The sequence below is a fragment of the Marmota flaviventris genome, chromosome 6 (genome assembly GCF_047511675.1).
Source record: "Marmota flaviventris isolate mMarFla1 chromosome 6, mMarFla1.hap1, whole genome shotgun sequence".
Lineage (NCBI taxonomy): Eukaryota > Metazoa > Chordata > Mammalia > Rodentia > Sciuridae > Marmota > Marmota flaviventris.
The window spans coordinates 83379223-83405439 of record NC_092503.1 but is presented as its reverse complement, the minus strand read 5'-3'; the positions used below and the strand labels follow the sequence as shown (position 1 = coordinate 83405439).

At 37.0% G+C, this 26217-nt stretch overlaps 1 protein-coding gene across 2 annotated transcripts in view; it reads right to left on the bottom strand.

The window, feature by feature from the left end:
* The window catches only part of Impg1 (interphotoreceptor matrix proteoglycan 1), a 144048-nt gene that overhangs the window by 99272 nt on the left and 18559 nt on the right, over positions 1-26217 (bottom strand). The window contains exons 2-5 of one of the 2 annotated variants that reach the window (XM_027928410.2): positions 14450-14683; positions 8199-8365; positions 7907-7935; positions 4113-4177 (exon numbers count right to left, since the gene is read on the bottom strand). In XM_027928410.2, the coding sequence (XP_027784211.2) occupies positions 4113-4177; positions 7907-7935; positions 8199-8365; positions 14450-14683 (495 nt within the window). The remainder of the gene's footprint in view (positions 1-4112; positions 4178-7906; positions 7936-8198; positions 8366-14449; positions 14684-26217) is intronic. The other variant, XM_027928411.2, reaches the window with a different exon arrangement.

The following is a 26217-nucleotide window of genomic DNA, read 5'->3' as shown; positions in this document are numbered from 1 at the left end:
CCCCCCAACCACATTATGATTCAGCAGTCTTAAATCAGAGAAAACTTTTGGCATTTGTTTTTTTTTTGGGATTGGCTAACTTCACTTAGCATTATTTTCTCCCATGCCTTCCATTTACCTGCAAATGCCATGATTTTATTCTCTATTAATGCTGAATAATATTCCATTGTGTATATATACCACCTTTTCTTTATCTACTCATCTACTGAAGGGCATCTAGGTTGATTCCACAGTTTAGCTACTGTGAATTGTGCTACTATAAACATTGATGTGGCTGTGTCCCTGTAGTATGCTGTTTTTAAGTCCTTTGGCTGTAGACCAAAGAGTGGGATACAGTGAAATGATGGTTCCAGTCCCAGTTTTTCAAGGAATCTCCATACTGCTTTCCATATTGGCTGCACCAATTTGCAGTCCCACCAGCAAAGTATGAGTGTACTTTTCCCCCCACATCCTCGCCAACACTTATTTTTTGTCTTCATAATAGCTGCCATTCTGACTGGAGTGAGATGATATCTTAGAGTAGTTTTGATTTGCATTTCTCTAATTGCTAGAGATGATTAATATTTTTTCATATATTTGTTGATTGATTGTATATCCTCTTCTCACTGAGAAGTGTTTATTCATATCCTTGGCCCATTTATTGATTGGGTTATTTGTTTTTTGTTGTTAAGATTTTGGAGTTCTTTATATACCCTAGAGACTAGTGCTCTATCTGACCTGTGTGGTAAAAATTTGTTCCTAAATTGTAGGCTCTCTATTCACCTTACCAATTGTGTCTTTTGCTGAGAAGAAGCTTTTTAGTTTGAATCTATCCCATTTATTGATTCTTGATATTAATTCTTGCACTATAGGAGTCTTATTAAGGAAATTGGGGCTTAATCTGACATGATAGAGATTTGGTCCTACGTTTTCTTCTAATAGATGTAGTGTCTCCGGTTTAATTCCTAGGTCCTTGATACACTTTGAGTTGAGTTTTTTTTAATATTATTTTTTAGTTATAGATGGAGACAATATCTTTAATTTATTTTTATGTGGTGCTGAGGATCGAACCCAGTGCCTCATGCATTCTAGTGAACATGCTAAGTGAGCGCTCTACCTCTGAGCCACAACCCCATCCCTTGAGTTGAGTTTTGTGCATGGTGAGAGATAGGGGATTATTTCATTTTGTTGCATAAGGATTTCCAGTTTTCTCAGCACATTTGTTGAAGAGGCTATCTTTTCTCCAATGTACATTTTTGATGCCTTTGTCTAATATAACTATAATTATGTGGGTTTGTCTCTGTGTTCTTTATTCTGTACCATTGGTCTACCAGTCTATTTTGGCACCAATACCATGCTGTTTTTGTTATTATTGCTCTGTAGAATAGGTTAAGGTCTGGTATAGGGTTGCTACTAGCTTCACTCTTCTTGCTAAAGATTGTTTTAACTATTCTGAGTCTCTTATTTTTCCAGATGACTTTCATGAATTCTTTTTCAATTCCTATGAGGAATATCATTGGGATTTTGATCAGAATTGCATTAAATCTGTATAGTGCTTTTGGTAGTATGGTCGTTTTGACAATATTAATTCTGCCTATCCAAGAACAAGGGAGATCTTTTCATCTTCTAAGGTCTTCTCTTTAATTTTTTTTTCTTTAGCATTCTGTAGTTTTTGTTGTAGAAGTCTTTCACCTCTTTTGTTAAATTGATTTCCAAGTATTTTAGTTTTTTTTTTTTGAGGCTATTGTAAATGGGGTAGTTTTTCTCATTTCCCTTTCAGAGGATTTGTCACTGATATACAGAAATGCCTTTGTTTATGTGTGTTGCTTTTATATCCTGCTACTTTACTAAATTCATTTACTAGTTCTAGAAGTTTTCTGGTGGAATTGTTTCGGTCTTCTAAGCATAGAATCATGTCGTAGGCAAATGGTGCTAATTTGAGATCTTCTTTACCTATCTGTATTTCTTTAGTTTCTTTCGTCTAATTGCTCTGGCCAGTGTTTCAAGAAATATGTTAAATAGAAGTGGTGAAAACAGGCATCCCTGTCTTATTCCAGTTTTTAGAGGGAATGCTTTTAATTTTTCTCCATTTAGAATGATGTTGGCTTTGGACTTAGCATAGATAGCCTTTACGATGTTGAGATATGTTCCTGTTATCCCTAGTTTTTCTAGTGTTTTAAACATGAAGGGGTGCTGTATTTTGTCAAATGCTTTTTCTGCATCTATTGAGATGATCATATGATTTTTATCTTTGAGTGTATTGATGTGATGAATTACATTTATTGATTTTCATATGCTGAACCAAACGTGCATCCCTGGGATGAGCCCACTTGATCCTGGTGTACTATCTTTTTGATATGTTTTTGTATTCAATTTGCCAGAATTTTATTGAGAACTTTTGCATCTATGTTCATTAGAGATATTGGTCTGAAGTTTTCTTTCTTTGATGTGTCTACCCTATAATCTTGTAGTATCTGTGCAGGTTATCTGTACCTCACCTTGTTGTTGGGCTTTCAGATCCTGCTGGTGTCCCAAGATGGATGCTACTGCAACTATAGGAGGTGGTGACAATAGCAGGAGATAACTAGAGAGAGCAGGTTCCCCAAGATGGATGCAACATCTTTCATTGATGGAGCTTAAAGGGAGGGCCTCACACTGACTTTAGTATGCCTGCTCCACAATGCAGCTGCTTCTAGGTTAGGTCCTGTCTGTTTTTCCAAAGTAGAGGCTACTGCATGGGGAAGGCTATGAGGATGACTGCAGTGTCTCAAGATGAAAGTGGGTTAGACCTGGGCTCCCAGGTAGTGGTGGGTGGGGCAGACCCAAGCTTACCTGTGGCCCTGGCTTCCGCACAGGTCAGTGAGGTGAGCCTAGGCCAGGCCTATGCTCTGGTGGGTGTCTGCTGGTGGCTGGATGGACTGGGGCCTACTCTGGGTACTGGCTGCTGCACATGTCAGCAAGGCAGATCTGGGCTGGGCCTGACTCTGGCAGGTGTCTGCTGGTGAAAGGATGGACTCGGGCCTACCCTGGGCCTGAGCTCCTGTGCAGGTCAGTGAGGCAGATCTTACTATTAACTTCTTATAATTGATATAGAACTAGATTTGTTCCATTATTAGCTACAAGTCAGTCTACAAATGGTAAACTAGTTGAATGTAGGAGAGATATTAAAATATAGGTAGTAGCTTTCTCTGAATATCAGTAAGTGAAGAATTGGGATGTTATCACTTGTTTAAAAATCTCAATTTTCTCGGTTTATAGATTTTAAGTTGTCAGCATTTGACTTTTAAGACATTACTAACATAAGTTAAAACCAAAGAAACTGAGGAAAACATTGCACAGAAGTTTTGTTTTTGTATTTGAAAATATTATTAAATTATAAGGGAAAATGGTAGACTACAATAGTAAAAATTGAAAGAGAATGTTCCCATATTTAATGAACACAGAAAAAATTGTTTTCTCTTTCCTTTTGGTAAACATTGAAGCAAATAATCATATACAAAACTGGCAAGTGTGCAATGGAAATTCTTATATTTTTGAACAATGGGCTATTTAAATTGTGACAATATTTTTTAGAAGACTAATTTGATAACATCCATTCAATGTTGTAGGAGCTTAGTAATCTACTTTGAGAAATGAGTGATTTCAAAAGATTTATACTTAAATATGTTAGTTAAACTTTATTTGTAATGGCATATAAACATTTAACAATGTTGGAATAGTTGATTACATTTCTACAGGATACAATAGGATATTAGAAGTTATTAAAATGATTATTTTGTAAAAGTTTTAGTGGGAATGTACTTTATGTCCTGTTAAGTGGAAAAAATGATGCAACTCTAATATGGTTTCAATAACATATAAACATAGTAGAGAACTGATGGCAGCAATGGGCTAAAATCCTCCATCTTGTAGGATAATGGGTAAAGGTTTGCTTTCACCTTTATTCTCTTTTTAATTTTCAAATTTTGAGCAATGAATTTAAGTTATTTATAAGGTTAGAACAACCAGTTAGAATTGGAAAAATACATTGTAAACTCTTGTCAACTTTGAGTAAGGATTCCTTTATAAATAACATGCTTTCGTGATTATTTAAATCAAGGTTCAGAAGCAGATGAAATGAGCTCTGAGCTTACCTGTTGAAAACACAGCAGTCTCATCAGGGTCTGCTAATGTCTTCTCTATAGACAGTTCATCTTTTCTATTAGCACAATAGAAAGAAAAAGTGATGAAAAGAATTTGATGACAATAGGGAACCTACAAATTTGCCTATGCTGAATAGATCCAAATAAATAGAGAAAAAAAAATCACACTTTAAAAATGTATGTAACCTTTTTAAAAAATCACAAAAGTGTTATTCAAATAACTTCCCATTGAAGAAAAACTTAACTACCCTGCCCCCAAAATGGTTATGTCTGATGGCAAGTTTCTCTATAAGTATCTTGGCTTTGTCTGATCTTGGGGGTGGGGGTATTTCCATAGTAGGCAAAACTGGTTCAAGGGGCCTGATGTTATATAGCCTCTTTGTGTCCTTGACCTCAAAGGTAAGAGATGACATGATCTGTGACTGGAATATTCTTCCTAAAATCTCAGATCCTCAAACCAGCCAATCAAGGTAGTATTACATTTACTTACCTAATAAAGTAACTCTTGAGGTTACAGTAATGGGAAAGATTTAGGTTTTTGGATAATAAAGGTGTATTAAATATGTATTCTGGACCCACCAATTGCTACAGTGGTACCAACTGGGGATTTGGAAGTTGGTTGCTGTACCATGGATGGCCACATGGAAGATATTCCAGGGCAGGTTAAAGGTCGTGGTGGTAGAGCTGTTTACATATCTAATGTGGGTACAGTTTAGCAAGATTTATCTGGAAAGGAGTAATTGTAGTTGTATCTTTTGAAACTTGCTGAAAGATTTATTTCTATAAGCTGTTAGATCCCAAGGGATTGTGTCTGTGTTAGTAAAATGTATTTGATCTAATTTTCTGTGGTTCATCGTGATGGGAAGAATAAAAGAAATGGTTAGATATTCTGTTGTTAGAAAATCATCTGGGATGGTCAGAGCCCCCAGTACCACCTACATATTTCTGCCATACCCAAATTTTCCAAAGTGCTAATAAGTGTAATATACAAAATATCACCAATCATCCCTGCATGTGCTCTGACCAATAACAATGGATGGTGATATTGGTGTACACAGTCCAAATATAAGTTTAGACCATACTGGAAATTCCAACTAGCTATTCTTGCTGTTTTTTTTTTTTGGTTTTATAAAATAGTAAATAGTTTTTATGTAGCTCATGTTTAAATTAATCCTCACTATATTAAATATTATAGTGTATATATTTAGACAAAATTTTTTCTTTCATTTTAACTTTATAGATCTTTATAGTTAGATCTCCTGCCTCCTATTATTACTTTAGTGTCTTTGTTTTACTTTTCTGTGAAAAAAAAAATGACAAAAGAGCGATTTATAACAGTGTTAGCTGTTGTACTAGTTACAAATCAACAGCCCACTCTGTGCAGGACTCTATGCAGGATGCTAGTTTCTTTATCACTTATGATTAGGTGTGATTTTGCCACTAAGCTCTCAACCTGTACTGTCACCTAGGAGCTATAGCTTGGGAAACTGGGCCACTCGTTTCTTCCACTGGCTTTTATTTCAAAGTCATCTGAAGTGGCAGATTTATGGGCTAGTCAGATGAGAAAAATTTCTCTTTTTTCTTCTTGGAAAGGTTTGAAATAAAAGAGAAATTTATCCCTTTTCTTTTTTCTCTCTTTTTTCCTACTTGGTGACTGCCACTAATATAAAGTGTTTGTCTTTTGCTCCTCTCCAGCAATGTTGGCAGGCGTAGGAATGGATGGAGGGATTCTGTTTCTTTCTCTTTCTGCCTTGGGCTAATGTTTCTTATAATTTTTAATGTTTCTCTATCCAGACTTGGTATATTCTGTTGATTTTTTTTTCTCATGGGTAGTCTCTGCTTTGCTTTCATTTTTTTTTTTTTAAAATAAAGGAGTCAGTAAGTTATCATTTTATATTTAAATTAGAGGAGTCAATCTCTCTGTCTTGCAAATAAAGTTCAGATTCTAGTACTAAGACTTTCTTAAGTCATATATTTCCCTTCCAATAACTTACCAAAATCTGTAAAAGAGTGGCTCACCAGATATAACCGATTAGCAACCTATGTGAGAACTTTGCACTTAGAAGTGTAAAATGTTTCCTCCCCTTAAGGAGTTTTTACTCTCACAGGGAAATGGGATGAAGCAAGGAAATGCTAAGTGAAAATTTAAGCACAGAGTACAAAGTCCAGTACAGGGAGATACAGCTGCAGGCTCAGGTAGGCTGTTCAGGTATCATAGGGAGGTTGGGGTCTACCTGGAATTGAAAGAGAGTAGGTTTTGCATAGGTGGAGTGAAGAAGGAGGGTTCTTCTAAGCAACAGGGAAAGGTCTGGGGTCACAGCCCAGATGAACAGCCCATGATGTGTGCAGTGAGGAAGTGGCTTGGGGACTGCAGTGTAATCACAGGTAATGTGAGTTAAGTTGCAAAGGTCAGAGGTGAAACTTCTTAATTAATTAGTTTGACCTCTGCTGCAGTGAAAGGCCTGGGAGTAAACAACTCACTAAGGATTATTGTGGAAAAAATATACAGCATCCATAAGAGACAGTGTGATACCCTGGGGCTAGCAACTATGGGATGCTTAAACCTTCCCAAGGCCAGGAGGGGTGAGAGGATACCAGGAACCAGACAAAGAGAAGGCTCTGTGGAAAGACCTGCCTGACCAGAACTGAGCTGAAGTTGAAGGAGTTCAAGAGCCCTCAGAGACTTGGCAGGTGCATGTGTGTTATTGTGTGTGTGTGTGTGTGTGTGTGTGTTGTACAGGCATGCATGTGCCCTGCTGCTAAATTCATGACCTCATTCTCTTCTCTCCCTCTGGTTTCTTCCTCCCCCTGGCTGGTCTAACCAAAAGCCTCCTGTGCACAGACGTGTGTGGAGAAGATGGGGAGTGGGATATTCAGAAGGGCAAGGGGCAGGTGTGAGAATCTTTTGAATGCCATTGAACAGGGCTCAACATGAAAAAAGGAACATTCCAGATTTATCAATCTAGCAGCAGTTAAAGAGGAGAAGGTGTTGGAGGAAGGGGCATAACTTAGGGAGATAAGATTTGATGTTCACAGAGTAAATTAGTAAGATTCTGAATCAGGTATGTGGCAAAGAGAATAGAAACAAAGCAACAAATGTGAAACATAATATAAAGAATTTCTATTAATTCATATTGCCCAATTTGTGTTTCTCTTATAGTGTTACCTTCAGATTTAGATTTCTAAATGTTATAAACGGTATGTAATTTTTGAGTTTAGATTGTGGCAATAACACCTCTCTTCTTTAATCATTTTATATAATGTGCTTTCTTTTTCTTTTTTTTTTTCATTTCAATTTTCTTATTTGATATTCAGTTCTTGTTGAGGATAGAGCTCAGTGCTTCAGTAATTTAGTTTGAGAAATACTAACACTTTACAGAATACCAAGTGAGTGTTCAAAATTCAGGTTGCTCTCTGATTGTATTAAATATTTTCCTGATGTAACCAATAGTTTACTATAAATTCTAAAAATCAAACTATTTTAATTGCTCTATATTTTATAAATACTTTTAATTGCTCTATATCTTATAAATGAAAATATTCATGATATTTATCAGATAGTGATGAATTCCTACACAAATATCTATCTCAATCTATAAGGTTCAACAATTTCCCTTTTATATACTAATTTATCTTCAGTACAATGTAGGCATAAATTGTCAGAATAACCTACACAGATCTTGGTGGCTGATATAAAAATCATAAAGGTACAATAGCTTAGTGTCACTCCATTATATGATCTTTTGAAAGTCAGGAGCATGCTGAACTCTATTTTGGGTACTTACCTCTCAGGGAAGCTTCTCTGTTTTATTCTCTGCAAAGAAGATAAAAAGTAATTTTACCAGGAGATAATGCCAACTAAAGAGCTAAAGTCTATTTTCATTCTTTTCTCCCTTCATCTACACTTCAACCTGCCTGTACAACATTATTTTGCAGGAATAAAATTCCTATTGGTCTTATCAGATACCTCCAAGAATTTTTCCACTGCTGCTTGTGCTGTGGAAACCAATTCAAAAGGATCCAGGGTTGCAGGGCAAGGGGCAGAGTTCTAGATACCCACAAAGTGGTTAGGTTTACCTGCTGAAGAAGATCCAGGTGCTCCTGTGAGTTGCTGAAGTTTTTCCCAATGTCAAAGAGGCAGAAGGTCTCCTGCTGGCAGATGCTAACCCAGTCCTGGTACTCCTCAGTGTCAGGGATGCGATCCAGGAAGATCCTGTATGCTTCCCACACCACTTCCTGACACACTGCAACACAGAGCCATTAGGGGGTGGAAAATGGCCACATTTAAAGAAGAAAACCCTTCCCCCAAAGCATAATCTCATGATATGGAAAATTCTTTTATGGTTTATATTGACACACTAATTTATAGCCCATAGAAATTAATTCATTTAACAAAATATTTGTTAGAGCCTTTCTATGTGCTATGGGAGAAAAAAGAATATAAGGAATGTAGTGTGTGCCTGTGTGTGCGTGCACATGCACAAGCATGCATGTGCAAATGCAAGTAAGGCTGCAATGTCAAATAGGGTGGATGAGGAAGACCTCACTATAAAGGTGACTTTTGAGCATTTGGAAGAGAAAGCACTCCCCCAACCCAGGCTCAGTGCTGTCACCATTCTGCAGAGCTGGTCTGTCAGTGTGGCTAGAGCATCACAGAATAATGGAGGATGAGGACTGGAAGAAGATATGGAAAGGGGGTTACAGATTGTATAGGGCCTTGGAAACCAGTTGTCTCCAAACTGAGGTAGTTACCCTGGCTATACTAGAAGTCTTTCCAAGGGATGAACAGACAAATGGAAGTTTAAAAAAGAGTCAATTTCCAGGCCTCATGTTCCCTGTGCATGCTTTCCTAAAAGGACATATCTCTCTTTTTTTTCAGTTCCCTTTTGGTCACAATCCTCCCTCTCATTCATCCTTTCCTACTCTTATCGGGGTTCAGTACCTCTAGGTTACCATAGGAATGTATGGTTTTAAATAATGGCACTGAAACTGAGAAAAGGAGTGAACTTAGATACAGAATGACACATTTTGACCACTCAGGTGATTTCTGATTCTTTGCTTTCAACAAATTAGGAGTCCTAAGGGAGTTGACAGCTGGATAGATCATTAAGAATAATGATGACAGATCATGATGTATTATTGATATATAATGCCAAAGGAATTAAAGAAATAATGATATTATAATAAAACTTTGTTCCCCTCTATTTATTTATGTGAGCAAGTTTTCTTAGCACTTAAGTGAAATTAAGTAAAATAATAGGAATAAAATTTATGCTAAACTCTATCTAATCTTAAAAGGCACAATATAAATAATGACTAATAGAAAACCAAAGCAACATCATCAATCTAGAGATAGACACTAAGGTAGCTTAAGCTACAGAACTGTCATTTATACTGGATCCTTCCAAAGCTTTGTAATTTGGCATTTATACTTTTGTATTTATAAACATAAACAACTACAAAACCTTTATCTCACCCTACATCCATCTGTCAATAAAATTATAAAGAAATTTGTCTAATTTTTATATTTTGTTTTAACCAGTTACATGTTAAAGATTACTAGAAATGCAACTGAATCCAGAAAATTTTATTTTAGACATAAACCCTAGATTCAGGGGAAATAAAAATATGTAATTTCAATGTTTATACTTTTTCCTTTTTTTTTTTACAGAGAAGTATTTGGAGCAATCAATAACATTTTAAAGCACAACATAAGTTACATTGAAATAAGACTGTTAGGGGGGTGGTAAAATAGAAATGTGGTGAAAAGGGGACCATGTAACATTTCCTTCTCTTAAGAAGAGTTTGTTTATGTATTTGTTGAAAGAATTCGATGGTTCAATAAGAGTATTCAGTGGATGTAGTAGATTCCACTGGATATGTAAGAATGATCCAGTTCTTGTTGTATTTATTTATTTATTTTGGACCAAGGATTGAACTTAGGGGCACTCAACTACTGAGCCCCACCGCCCCCAGCCCTATTTTGTATTTTTGTCTCACTGAGTTGCTTAGTGTCTCACCATTGCTGAGGCTGACTTTGAACTCACTATCATCCTGCCTCAGCCTCCTGAGCCACCTGGATTACAGGCATCCACCACCAAGCCCAGCCAGTTCTTGTTTTATTTTAAATATCGAAAGTTACAACATTTCTAGTTATTTAAACTTATGATGAAAAACTTTGCAAGGGGATCAACTGAAAAATGTACAAAGGGGAATAAAATGTTAAATTGTTTTGAGGAGTTAAGTTAGTAATCAATACAGAAGTCTCCTATTATAAAAGCAATTGTATAAGTGGATTTTTACCTCTGGAGGATGGGAAGCAGTTGAAACCTTTGGGGCAGAGGCTGACATCATCTGACTTTCTAACTAAGACTAGTTGACTGCTGTGCTGAGGAAAGGGGTGGTGGGGAGGAGCAAGGTAAGAGGACAGTTTGGAGACTCTTGCTTTTATTGCTTTATCTCCTTCCTCCCAACTTATTCTATGTCTGGATTTTCCCAAGCTTTCTGTTTTAAAAGGCAAAGGGAATTCCAGATCAGTAGAAGCTCAAGTCATTTACCAATAGAAACCAGATAAGAACCTTTAAGGTAACTAATTTTTAAATTAGTAATTCCCCTAGAGGGTGCAGTCCTACCAACTCAAATGTGCCATCTAGTTTCCCAAATGGCAGGATCAACATTCATGGGAGCAAAAAAGTAGCTTCCCCCTGGAGAACCCACTTTTTGTGATTATGACCTCTCTCTTGTCAGGCAAGGATCAGGGATCAGTTTCAATGTCTTTTTCAGTACCAGCCATCACATGGTTCTTGAGCCTTCATTTCTACTCAAGGGTCTACATGCCAGTCATGAGAGAAACAAGACTTGCATTTTTTTTTTTTTTCAGATTTATCCAAACTCTGAGAGTTATTTGTTCAGCTTGAGCAAGTCAACTGCCTTCACTACCCTTCTCTCCTACATACGCCATACTCTTTCTGGGGACTCTATTTTGCCCTTCCATTTTTTCCCCCAGTATACCTGCTAGTTTAGGTCAAAACCCATCTAAGTGCCAGAGATACAATGATATATGAAAAAAACTATCACTGCCTGCATGGTATGTTGACCCTTGACTAGAGTTGATCTGTGATCCCCAGTCTTGGCCTAGGCCTGAAATCTGACCACAGAGGCCCTATCTCTCTGCTCTTTAATGTGTAGGCAGCACCCCAGGAAACACAGGCTCTGGAGGCCAGTGTGGCTGTCTATAATGGGAAGTTCAGCCCTGCAGATGGTTATTCACAACTGGGAAGAAGAATATGAGACCAATGGTGTGAAAAATTTAGGACTAAAAAAGCATTTTCACACCATTAGTCTCATCTAATTCTTCCCAATTGTGAATAGTTAGTAGTAGTGTTCATGTTTACTGTGATTTGTATGCTTATGCTTCTATTTGTTAAACATCGAATGGGGCTGGGTACACATTCATTGGGAACACACACTGGAATGGGAATCAGGATGTTGGGTCCTACCCATGTTCTTCTGCCAACTGTGCCCCTGATCATGCCAATTTACTTCTTCAGATCTCATCTGAAACGTCTCTAGATGTTTTCCAGATCAGTGCCTCTACAGAACTTTGAGGTGTAAACAGATGACCCAGGGATCTTATTAAAATGCAGACTATGACAGTAGGTCTGGAGTGGGATATGAGAATCTACATTTCTAACAAGTTCTCAGCTGCTGCTGATCTGTGGACAATGCTTGGTGTAGAAAGATCCTTCCCATCTTTCATCCACTCTAGGTTACATGTCACCGAGGAAGAAAAATCTAGCTTTTGATATTGGAATGCAGGGAGAGTGGAGATAGGAAAGACAGGGAAGCCTGGAGTGAGTGTGGTGGGGGTCAGAGGGGACACAACTATAAAGCAGGGAGCTTGGATGCTTGGATGGGGAAGAGCACAGAGCTCAGCCTGGAGAGGGCCAGAAACAAACTTCCCTTTTTTATTTGTGCTTTGGGATGAGCGTGAGCTCAGAGCATTTTCCCTTGTGTTGCTTTAAGCATTGGGAAAAGAAATAGCTCAATATTCCATTTGATTTAGGAATAGTGAGCTTTCTCCCCTGAGTTTGAAAGATGTCAACAGATAATTTTATAAAAGCGGTGATGAGATCGGTAAGTGGGTTACTCCATCAAAGGAACACTGTAGCTAGGTCTTATTTCTTGTTTCTTTGTGAACCAATTTGTTAGACTTAAGAAATCCACGCTGATGAATAGTAAAATTTAATGTCACCCAGGGACAGCTATAAAGATAATGGACTGTCATTGCTGTGGGGAGAAAAACAGTGGTTTGTTTCATCCAGGGAAACAAGAATGAAAGAGGCAAACCTAATCAAGAATAGAGATAAGAATAAAAATTCAGGACTAAAAATTAGGTTGCAGCAATAAATAGTCTATTCTTCAAATACTTGCAGTGAATCCTGTTTGTGAGTGTTGTAAAGAGTTACAAGTTACAAGAAAATAGTTAGCAATAGTGTTCATGTTCACTGTGATAAAAAACTATATATTTGTATGTTTATGCTTCAATTTGTGAATACTACATAAATTACCAGTGTCATTATCTGTCTATATATAGGCACATTCAAAATGAATAATTTATGTGTTTCTCTCTCTCTGTCTTTTCTTTTTTCATTTTCAATGAATGGGATATTTGCCTTCTGTATCATCAAGAAGTATTTATTGAAAAACCGCTTTGGTAAGATGCTATGCCAGGACCTCAGAATATTTATATAGAGTACTTCTTTCCTACAACTGGAGTTCTCCTGACTATAACCCAGTACTTTTCAATTTTCTATGGATGTGGTTTCTATCAGAAAACAAATCTTTTTAATTCCACATAAAATGGGACATATGAGGAATTATAAGGCTTGATTTTTTTTTTTGAAATTCTTAGTTGAGTATGCCTCCAAAATACAATAAGAACTCCTCAGATTAATTTAACCCTGTGCATGTTTTATAGATACAGACAGCCAGATGTGGTAGGATTCACTTGTAATCCCAGTATATCAGGAGACTAAGGCAGGAGAATTGCATATTTGAGGTCAGTCTCAGCAACTTAGAGAGACCCTGTCTCAAAATTAAAAAAAAAAAAAAAAAAAAAAGAAGGTCTGGGAATGTAATGAATCTCACTGGTAGAGAACTCCTGAATTCAATCCCCAGTACCACACACACAAATCTCCCTCCTGTAGATGTAGACTTCTAAGACCTTTTTGGATGTTAGTATAATGATGTAAGTTTTCAGTCGTCAAAATACACAACATATCATAGGCTAGAATTGAGCCAGCTTGCTCTACTGAATGGGCTTTAAGTAGAGCAAGAAGGCTCTGTATTTTGGAATAGGTTCAAGCATCTAGAATGATTAGGGTGGGAAATCTGTAATATAATCTCCTTAATTTCCATGTATAAGATGAGTTGAACTTAGGCTTCACAGAGATAGGTCCTTTGTGTTGTTTGTGGCTACCCAGAGAAGTGAATAGCAGCTAGAGAAAAATTATTTTTTATTTTAAAGAAGCAGCTCTGGGACTTTCTTTTTTCATCTATGGTATACAAATAAATAAATAAAAAAAAAACTAGTCACGGATGGCTGTGATGGGATTTAACCCCTTAATGACTTGTGGGAATGCAGGAAGAATCCTGTTAAGCTGTCATGGGGTAGAAGCTGCACTGTGCCTCTGCTGGGAGCTGGTCATACCCTGCATTATGTCTTGGCAGTCACTCTTAATTAACTGTTTCCCCTACACACTCCAACCTGCCTCCAGGTTTCCAAAAATTAGAAGTTTTTTTTTCCTGGATTTGCAATAAATAGCAGGCTTGTTAAGGGGAGGGAGGGAGGGGGGGAGAGAGAGAGAGAGAGAGGAGAGGAGAGGAGAGGAGAGGAGAGATCTGGATTGAAATGTTGCTTTTGAAAAATGAAATCTTAAGTCATAATTCAACTTGCTCAGATATCTGGTGTTGCAATCATTCTGTACTTTTCACTTCATAAGAACAATATTAAAATTCAATATTGGCTTCAGCAAAAGTAAAACAAAGAGGTAAAATCTGTATATCAAGGCTCTCTATGACTTGTCAAGTGCCATTATGATCTCAAGTTGCACAGGACATTGTTTTAAATCACAAGAGATGATACCCACCATAGTTTTGGATGTTTATTATTCATTAGTATCAGATTAGTGGGCTGCTTTTTTTTTTTCCTCTTGTGGCTAAATGAGAGTCTCAGGAAGCTTTGGGTAAAGACAACCTACAGATGAATGAAATAAAAGAGATGAAGAGAGAAAAAAAGCCTAAACAGGTTTCAGCTTTTTCCTTACCTCTCAATCTATAATAAGCTTGAAGACTGGCTAAAATCTGTTTCATGGATTCCTGTGGACAGACATTAACCCCAGTTGGGAAAAATGCTGATCTTTTTGTTCGAAGTTTTGCCAAATCGAATATTCGTCTCATGGTTGACACTTTGTACATTTTTGCAGTATTTTCAGCTGTTTCGATTCTTGGGGCATTGTCTATGTCTTTAGTTTCAGAATTGTATAATCTAATGGAGATATCTGTAAGAGAAAGATTATTTCCTGGTGAATATATGCATTTATGTGTTTTATGTGACATACATGGACAAATGAATGAAATATGCTAAAAATCATAATGCTTTGGCTTATAAAATACCTACTTTGGTGCACCTGCCAACTATAATATTCCTAGGACAAGATATTTTCAGAAATAAGAGAATAACATAATGAGCTGATCAAGTATTTTTTTTTATTTATAAAAGCCAACATCTCAAATCATCTTGCCTTTAGGAACTGCCAAATATTGAAACCATTTCCCACACATCTCTCTGAAAATCATTCCTCACTTAGCACTCAAGACTCCCAAGAGATTCTTCTTTCGATAGACATTATAATTCAAGTGGGGAATGATGGATCATTGTGGTACCCAGAGGTATACTCTTAGGGAGGAAATGGAGTGCTTCTAAAAACCTAGGAGAAAAAAATACAACCAAATAAACTTCCTGCCGATTAGTGGCAGCCTAGGATTTCTAAATGACAGGGTGCAGAGTGTGGCAAACAGGTTGAAAATTATTTGGGGCAAGGATGAGTCTTAAAGGTACTTTACAGAGAAAGCTTGCTTTTTTATAAGGGTGGTGAGAAGAAGGATGAAGGGGAGGTCAGAAAGAGGATCTGGTGGCAAATGTAACTGCCTAAGCTATTTCATGGTGCAGGCACTGCTGTGTCTATTAAGGTTAGAACTAGATTTCATTTTTAACTTTTTGGACCCCTTATACTGAATAGCTTACATTCCTGAGCACTTTTTAATTTTAAATTCTTCCACATGTTTTATTTTGTACCATTCTCACAAAAGCTTTACTATTTACATAAATATTATTTTTCTCAGTGTATCATGTAGCAGGATACACAGGCTCACAGGAGGCAGAGCATGTTTACAGTATAATGAAGTCTCGATTCCTTCTCTGGCATTTAATTTCTTCCTTTTTACTAACTCTACCAATTAAGAAAGGAAGCTTCTATGGACAATGGCCATTCAGTCTGGCCCCTTGATACTCCAAAGCACCTGGTTTATGGAGATACATATTACCATTTTAACTAGGGGAGGCTCTTTAACACATCTTCTGAAATGTGATACAGATGAGACAATCAAGCAGAAATTCAAGCAGGTCAGCTGGAAAGCAATTCAAATGTTGTTACAAAGAGTAAAAGTCTCTCCTTCATTATGGGGGGTAGAGAGGCCTGGTGGGAACATGTATTCTCTGTCACTTTGAAGGATCTCAGAGTCTTGGGCAGTGCTATTTTTTTTTTTTTTTTAGGCAAGAATCCCCAGGAAGAAAGGAAGTTTAGAGATTAATTGGCTCTATCAACTCCACACTAGACAAATAAATCATAATTCCTGGGTAGAATACAGGCATCAGCAATTTTTGAAGATCCTCAAGTAATTTCAATATGCAGACATGTTTGGCAACCACTGTTTTATGGATCCATAAGGATGCTTCCAGATGCTTCCAGCTGGAGTCAAGATAATCCATCTCAAAATGGCTTAACCCGGGAAGTTATTATCACACCCAAAGGGAAGCTGCAGGTAGGGAACACCTGGTGAAAACGGAGCTCTGGCTCTGGCATTCTGCACTTCCTTGGATTCTGCCCCTCAGGTGGTGACCTTATTCACAGGCGGTATTCCATCAAGTTCCTTTAATGGTGGCTAACAGCAACTGGGGCAATACTCTTGCCCTTGTTCATGCTGAAAGATAGCTTTTCTATTACATGTGTCTGACTTATGCCCCAAGAACAGCTGATGAGAGTATGTGATGCTGTTGGTTTGAGCTGAGCAATCGCAGGGCAGGGAACTGAGATTACTTGAACTGGTTCCTTGTTACTGTGGGGGTGGAGTCAGTTTTTCCTGAGTCAAATTGGTGGCATGGCAAAGTGAAAGGTGCCCATTCAGCATGAGGATAAAGTGCAAAAAGAGGACTAGGAACTGGGTCCCAGATGTTAGTGCCTGCTGCAGTCAGTAAGTGTAAATTTATGTTTATGCAGGTTAATAACCTTCTAAAATACGTTACAGATTACAATAGTGTTATAATAGTAAAAATTAACTTTTTGTTTGGTGACTGGCACAATGTGAGCAGTCAGATTTCTGAGATGTTTTGTAATACTAACCTGATCACAGTGTAATTTTCATTATAAATAATTGCATGTATTTGTTCTGTTCATTAAGACAAATTTTAAGAACTTTCTTCTCTCTCAATTTTCTATTCCTTCTTTGAAACTAATTATTCATTGTCTTGGTTTCGATACTTTCTCTTTATCAAATTTTGCCAAATAAATAAATATTTAAAAAAATTAACCTTTTGCCATTTGGAATAGAAGGAATATGTATCAGATAAAATTTCATCCTATCTGATTTAACACAGGCCACACTTAGGAAAATTGCTCCCCATTTCTCCTGTCCTTATCCATTTTTCTCAGGATGCTAACAATATGAGGAGGAAGTTCTGTTGCTATGCTGGTCCTGTTCTCCACTTTGTCACCTCACAATCTAATTTAGTCCATTTGTGTTGGTCCTCTTCTTACTTTTTTTTTTTTTTTTAAATGTTATGCTCTGTAGAACTTCCTGGATAATTTGGCTTGGGCAGAGCATATACTCCACCCTCTGGGGCTGTGGAGACAATGGTCCTGTTCTGGAATTTTCCCCAGGTGGTTACCTGTAGACCTTAACACTTGGCTCATGTACAGGCTGACTCTGTAGTTCTATTTAATATCAGGCTTTAATTTCATCCTCCTATCAGGGTGGGGGATGAGAAGATCACAGATTTGCCCCAGTATCCCCACAAGCTTCCGTGTGTCCCCCTTTCCCAGCTATGGTTAGTCTTTTCCTATCCTCCACATGTCAACGAGCTCACAATTAGTCTAGAGCAAGGTGAATTAAGGTAACATGTAAATTAATTTGCGTTGGATATCCTTGTTCTCAACTGTTATCCTTTCACTCTTAAGTGTATCCTTGTTTAGAAAATAAATTATATGGTCACCCAGTTTTAAGTATCTCCTTGCTGGAGGAAATCCAAATTGATCATTCTACAAGTGGCTCTCTCTCCTCCAGGAAGTGCCCTGTTCCATTTTTTAATATCTCCACTTAGCCAATTCTGTCTTTAGCTGAAAATTACCCTCCAGTAACTTCCACACATTATTCTTCCTAATTCTGCTCTTCAGTACAGCAAAGACCAAACTATAGGTACTTCCATAAACAGTTGATCATATATTCCAACCACTGTTCACCACCATACGTTAAACATTCTCCATCTTTCTTTGGTTTCTTCTGTTACATTGTTTTAGTCAGTTTTTTTTGCTATTGTGATTAAAGACCAGACTGGAACAACTGTAGAGGAGGAAAAGTTTATTTGGGGGCTCATGGTTTCAGATGTTTCAATTTATAGATACTAGACTCTGTTCCTTAGGGGCTCGAGGTGATGCAGAACAACATGATGGAAGTGTATGATGGAGGGAAGTGGCTCACATGAAAATCAGAAACAAGAGAGACTCTGTTCACCAGATACAAAATATATGCCTCAAAGGCATGCCCCCAATGAACTACTTCCTCCAGCCCCACCTCACCTGCTTCCTGTCACCACTCAGTTAATCTCATCAGGGAGTGATTCACTGATTAGGTTAATGCTCTAACCTTAATCATTTCTCCTCCAAACCTCCTTGAGTCATCTCACACATGAGCTTTTGGGGGATACCTCATATCCAAACCATAACATACATTAATGTTAGATCTTCAGCTGATCTTATTCTCTATTACATAAAGCCAACCATGGGGCATTCCTTGCATTGACACTATAGCTTGGGCTAGGATCAGAATCTTTCATCAATGCTCCTACCCAATATCATCACTAAAGAAGAGGCAGGCAAGATCTTTGAGGTTATGGACTTAGGATTACCTAAGTCCAAGTCTGTTTGTAAGACAGGCCACACTGACAAAGTCTACTTAAAAATTTTTCAAGGATTTCAAATAAAATAAACAAAAAAGTTTATTTTATTTGAAGAAAAAAATAAAGAGGAAAAGAGAAGGAAAAGAAGGAATTGAAACATGGTAAAAAGAGTTCATATTTATAGGAGCTAATAAAAACACTTGGGTAAGGCAATTAAATCAGATTAGATGCTATTCTTCAGAGTTACATAAGTGATAATAATATTGAACTGAACTTTAAAGATTTGTTGGGTGCATTTCCATGAGTTTGATATTTTTATCTTGAGAAAAGTATTTGGAAAAAATAGGTAAAATTTAGTAAGAGTTAATTGATAGTTGAAAGACCTGCTATAAAAGGGAATATATTTAATAGAAGCCTGAAAAATATTTTGAGGCAGAAAGTATTTCTCTAAGATGATGAAAAACTTGAGTCTAACATGAATGATGAATTGGCTGCTATCTACAACTCTCTGGTTGAAGTTTGAAGTTACAAAAAGAAGAGAAGGGCAAAGTAACTTCAGGAAAAAACAAATACACAAACCGTTTCCTAGAGTAAAAGAGTATGAGAAAAAATTACATATTTTATGTATTTGGAATAATAAGCAATTGTACTATTTGAAATAGTAGATTTTATACCAGCAAAATAACACTTAAACCTATTGTTTCGGAAAATAGTCATATTATTGAATGAAAATGTTGAAGACAAAATGAAAATTAATCAGAATGTTTAGAACTTCTAAGCAAAGATGAGGAAAAGGTATAATATTCATGGTGCTTAATTTCTAAATTTAACTTTATTATGTTCATCATTTGTGAAAGCAGTAGTAGCAACACAAATCATATAATGTCACCAAATTATTTAAATTATTTTAATAGTACCAGTGATACACAGGGTGTTGACTCTCTCTATATAACTTGGATGTTCTTGATCACCAAGTACATCCTGAGTTCCCATACATATAAAATGGGGAATAATTATAACCTCCCTGAGTGAGTCTCTGTGACATTAAAGGAATGACAACACGGGTAGTCCTTGACCTAACGGTGGGCAGAGGTTCAATAAGAACTCCTTTATCTGACAACCCATGCATTCCACTTGCAGGGTTGCTCATCTGGCATGACCTTTCATAAATGCTCCTCAGTCCTCAGACTTCCCTATGCTGGTGTCCTGAAGTCTTCTATGCTTCCACTGGCAGTGCTCATGTTTGTCCAGGCTTTCATACCAGAGGGTCCTTCTCTTCCATTTTTTTTGGGCTCCTACTTTTTTGCTAAAGACCAGCTGAAGTATTTTCTCTTTTAAGCTTGCTCAGATCCCCTGTGCAGAATTCATTCATATGTTTCCTCATGTTCCTCTAGTGTGGCTTATATTGCTATGGCATTTTCCGACTCACCAATGTTCTCAAATCCTTACTATGTTTCAGGCCCACTGTGGTATACAGTGGTAAGTTAGATGAACACATATCATGCAACTGATGTTGTAGTGCTTTTTTCTCCTGCTTTGAGTAATTTGTTGTAAATACGAATTTCCCTCTTTAGATTGCAAATGCCTTGAGGTTCTGTGTTGTCATCCCAGCCCTCTCTCCTCTCTTCACCTCAGTGCCTATTTAGTATGTAAAATGTTTTGTACACGACAGATATGAATATATATATATATTAAGTGAATAAATGAAAAATGACTATAAAATATTAATGGGTTTTTAATGATATATGTATGAGTTAGATTTATTTTAAAAACCATTAGACCATGAAAAATAGCTTTATATGTCTGGCCCACTTACATTATTGCAATTTCCCTTTTAAATTTCTGCCTACTCTCCGGTATATAATATCAGAGGATTAGGACACAGATATATTAAATAAAGTTTAGTCAAAGAATTCTTTTGTGAATGAACATTGAAAGAACAGAAAGAAAATGGTTTATGTATTAAGTGCATATTGCTAACATCTGTATTCCCAGACACTTTCAATACATCTATAAATAGACAAATAATCAAGGAAACCAATTAGAAGTGTGGGTTTCAGTGAGAAAGAACATCAGTGTTACCTAAACCTTAATAATGACAACCCTGAGTTTATTTGCCCCTCAATGGTTATATCCAACCCTTTGCCTAGTCCTCACCTGCATCCTTGTAGCTGAGCGTGGATGGAGAAAAATAAGCATTAGAATTTGCTTTAAATTTAAGATCTTAAGTAAACTCATACTCCCTTTCTGTAGTCTGTTCAATGTCCCACTCTCCTGGAGAACTAAACACAATTTTTCTCAGATTTCCTGTACCTTCTTGCTTATGTATACTTCCAGCTGATGAGTCCTTCACATTTTACTGAGAACAAGGTAAGCCAGAAGAGAACTTGCACATCTGCCCTCTGGCTGTACCAGTGCTCATGTACTTTGCTTCCCCTCTGTGGCTGATGAGGGGTGTGTGCTATAATCTAAGCTCCTTTACTTATGCATCCATCCTTGGTCAACTCTCAAGGAAATTCTTCCAGAAATTCTTGCACTTTCTTACATCATTACTTTTCCTCTTTGTACTGGATTATTCTTATATGTGCACAAACATGTTATTACTCTTCCTTCTATTATATTTTTATGTGGTGCTAAGGATCAAGCCCAGGGCCTCGCACGTTCGAGGCGAGTGTTCTACCCCTGAGCCACAACCCCAGCCCTCTTCCTTCTGTTATAAAAGAAACAAAAAGCACCCTCTTGAAATTGCATTCTCTGTAACCATGAATTTACTTTTCAATTCATATTTACATCAAAACTCCTTGAAAGATCCGTTTTTACCTCCTTATCTAGAACAAAGCAAGGGCCTACATAAGTGAGAATTCACCTGATATCACATGCGTAGCTAACAATACCCTTCCTTCTATTTCTCAATGTTTCCTTTTTTAAAATTATTTCAACATTTGTGATGTGTTCATAGAGCCTGGTGTGACACTTCACAAGAATGGGTTGCTATAACCGTGAGGGTTGGGAATAGATTAAAAGACCACCAGTGGCTGCCTGAAACCTTTAATAGTACCAAACCCTATTTACACTATGTTATTTCTATACATCAATGCACAAATTTAATACTCGCTAACTTTTCTAGTTTAACAGCAAATTTGCATGGATTTCTTTTTCTCTCTTTATAATTCCATGAACAGAAGATTTGTTTTTACACTAGATCTTAGCATCCTAGAAACCATTGAAGTTCACATTATTTTCCCCCAGAGTCACTAAAGAGTTTATTTTTTCCTTCCTATACACAGTTTGGCCTCCAGTCACAGAAGGATGACAAAGTTTCTATTTCAGATTTAACTTTGCCCATGAACTGGTCTCTTTCTTGGTTATATATTCAAGCTGATAACTGATACAGCATTTACCAACCTGTTTGGACCTCTCCTCAGCACTAGAGAAATATTTTTTAGTTTTCTATTAGAGGCTTACAATATAAGGTTACTGTACACTTTTAGTGACAACAGTATATAAGAGGAATAGGAGAATGGAGATTTCACAACAGCATTGCTAAGAAAGCAACAGCCATTGATACAAAGCACTTAGCAAACCCATTATGACTTCCTGGGGGAAAAAAGCCTCAGTGTCTTAATGAATGAAGTAATGGGAGTGAAGACAAAACTTACTGGAATTTCTACAGAACAGAAATCTCAATTTGAAGAACAGAACTCCATAGAGACAACAGGGATAACATTTCAGGATCAAATCAGTGACTGAAAGTTTTCAGAAAAAAATAATTTAATCTTGCATAAACTTTTCTAATCTTACTAAAAAGAATGAAGGGTTGTGGCCTTTATGCAAATGTTCCACTCATGTGTGATCCAGGATATCCTGGTGTTCCCCCTACATTACCAGATTCTCAATTATGCACCTGAAATTTTTTTCCAGATAGCAAAGGCAATTAAATATACATCATGCTTAACATACTTGAAAATGTATGAACACATTATGCAAAATTGCTGAACACCTTATTCAAGGCTGTTTCAGAAAGTTATATGGACTTTAAGCACTCTGTTTTCTGGATGATCAAGTAGAGAACATAGAAGTTTCTCCAAGTTGCTTTTCCATCTGTCCTCCTACATCCGATTCCCAATAAACTCACACAATGACAACCCTAGTCTGTGGCCTGAAAATCAAAATATGTTGGAATAAATGATGCAAAAAATGATAAAAGAAATTAAGAAAACTTCCAGTTACTTCCTTTAATAAATTATGAAGTAAGTAAACATTCACAACAGTCAGCCTGCAGGCCGATTATCAATGATGCATAGAGGAATGGCTACATCATTTCCCTCGCTGAAGCTTCTGAAAATTCTATGCCATTGCAGCCTTTCTTACCTTCAAAACTGGCATTTGTTCAATAACAGCACTCCCTACAGAGGATGCAAATCAGTATTCCCTTCTCTCAAAGAATTAGAAGAGTTGCATTAACTTTGTCTTCATTTCAAAAATCAGGCTTAGCCATTAACTTACCTGTGTCAGGAGGAAAGGGGTTAGAATGACAATCCATTACAAGAAATAAAAGGTTGCTAGCTCTTAATTTCTAGGTTTTATATATATATATATACACTTGTATTAAGCTTCACTTTTACCCCACTTACAAAAAAAAAAAAAAAAAAAAAAAAAAAAAAAGAAAAGAAAGAAAGAGAGAGAAGAAGAAGAAGAGGAACCAAATCCGAAGGTGAGATGCTGAGAAATTTGCAGAGGTACAAATCTGTTTATTGAGGAAACATGCAGCTTCATGAGTGGGCATTAACAAATCTGAAGACAAATGAAAATTAGAAAAAGAAAGGAGATTGCCTTTTTGTGTCTAGAGTAGATGGCCCTTTGAACAGGTGGAATTGCCAGCAATTCAGGTCTGGTCAATGTCAGGAGGTGGAGTGGCAGCAGTGTAGCAGAGCTGTGTCCTTAACTGTCCTCAAAGCAGAAGTGTGTGCTAATTCCCCATCCTCTTAGTAGGGACAAAGGGCAGGGCATATTGAGAAGAGGAGGTGTGTTCTCAATGTGGACTGGTCTCTCTGTGAGCTAAAGAAGGAGAGAAACATGTTGGAGGTACTTGTTACAGGGTGATAAGAAGATGAAGTAGCACGTGGGTATCTTCATTTAAGGCATTAAATCACTTGATGAGGTAGCTCATGGGCTGAAGTCGGTCTACTTACAACCAGCTGCCAGCTTTGGGGGTTCTGCACCTGCTTCAGAACCATACCTCTGGACATAGGGAATGCCTTTGCCTCTTAACTAAGGGGACACACAGCTTCAAGATATGCAGTTTGTGCCAGAAGTGGTGAGAAACTGCAGGATCAACATGTTGCTTCCTCACGGAGCCCTAAATTTAATTTAAAATTTTAGCAAAAAGTGTAACATGTAAAGGACCATAAAAAATTTTCCACATGAATACATAAGCTAACTCAATAAAATCTTCCCTCACATTTGAGCCAGTCTTGAAAATAAGGAGAGTAGGATATTTTCATAAACTGTGATTAATCATAAAATGTATTGCTTTGAAAAGGGCTGAATGGAGTTTGATGAATGCTGCAGTAGAGCTTAAGTGAACAGGATAAGAAACTGGAATGGGAGCAAGTTGTGGCAAGTTGTTAGCTGGCAAAGCTGAGATCTCACACCTGGATGCCTGTTTTGTATTTGCTGGCTGGAAGAAACAAGTGCTTTCTCCAGCAACTGAGTTTGCTATCCCTTAAATAATCTGAACATCTTATAGCTGGAACATCAGCCCTATTAGGCCACTTCTAATCATCTCATTCTTACATTAACTTAAATCTTTTTTATCACTTCTGCTTCCCAATTCTTAACCCATCACATGCATTTTTTGGTAACATCACTGTAAATTTCAGAATATGGAGTTGAAATAAGTATACTGGCTACTGGTAAGAGAACTGAATGGAATTCTATAAGTAAGTCGGAGATGTATGGATGATGAGGTACAATTGTACCTTACAGATGTATGGAACAAAATATTTTTCAGAGCACTTTTAAAGCCTAACTTGACTTAAAGATTAGAAACCAACAGTTTATGCCAGAAAGTATTAGGCAATTCATGAGCAGGAGGTAGATCCAACCCATGCTTTGTGAAGCTGATTTGGAAGTGGGTGGGGAAGACAAGTAGCAGGAATTCGCAGAGACCTACAGCAAGAACCTATAAAATAAATCTGCAAAAAATTCAGGAGGAAGCTGACTTTAAAAACTGGGGTGCAATGAGATAATAGTAGGTGTCCAGGAATGTTGGTTTACTTATGGGATGCATTAATAACTTGTGTCAAGTACCCACTTTCCTTCTGTTTCCATCAATGTTAGGGGGCTAGAACACAGGGTATTTTTCAGTCCATGATTGTTAGGGGTGCTGTGTATTTGAGGACATCAAAATCTTACCATATCTGAATTATTCATATCAAGATCAGCTCTAATTTAGCTCAGCATCTCTGTTTTCTGGAACTTGGTGCTGTTAATGATATTACTAACCCTGAAACACACTGTCCCTTGGTTTTAGTGCTCTCATATGAACTTAATCTTGGAGTATGATGCAGTTCTAAGTAGAGAATAGCATAGATAGTATTTATTGCAAATATTGCCACAAAAGCATGGCATTCTAAATACTCAGGGTGGACAGAACTGGAATAGAATAAAGAGAAACAGATGTACATCTTGGTAAATTTCTGATCTGTAGGACCTACTACAGTTCCTGCAGAAAAGCAAAGTTAACTTCATTTTGGGTTCCTGCATCTCTGGGGTTACACTGAAGGTGGCTCTGCCATGTTCTACACATGGACAAATATCTCTATATACTTCTGGTCTCTAACCTAAGAGGGAGATAATAATAATTCCAGCACTATAATTTTGATTTGCACTTTTGTATTGTATAGCTTTGTATTGTTTTGAAAATTAAATGAGAAAATGGATACGAAGAGCTTCGTGAAAGGCCTAGTACAATGTTAGTTGCTATGATTCTGTGCCACTTTTTCCTGAGGTTTAGGATTAAGCCTGAAAGGAACAGGGTTTCCTGATTTGTAAAATAAAAATATGGGGCACAGTCAAATTTAAATTTCAGATTAACAGTGAATAACTTTTTAGGAAAATGTGTCCTGTGCAATATTAGATGTGTATAGACCAAATGTTTTTGTTAAAAGACAGGGATTATCAGACTACATTTTTAAAAGTCCAACTGTATTTTGTTTTAAGAGACTCATATAAATCAAAAGATTCAAAGTAAAAGTATACAAAAAAGTCACAACATGCAAACACTAATCAAAATAAATCTAGTATGGTAACACTAGTATCAAATGAAGTCAGAGCATTGGTGGCAAATGTTAAATAACCAATGCTGGGGCATGAGGTGAGATTTGCGGTATTTGCCATTGTTCCTGTGTTAATACTTGCCATGACTAATTTTAAGCTACCAGTATGACATAAGTGAGTTGGGAAGACATGTTTTCAATTGGCTCTTTTGACTCATTACAGGTCATTTCCAGCATACCAGTGGACAAAGTTCATTATTAAACAGAAAACATTATAAAGATAAAGACAGACATGGCATAATGATGTAGGTATTTTAGAATGATGTAAAAAGTTAAAATTTTATGCCCTCAAGAATTTTAT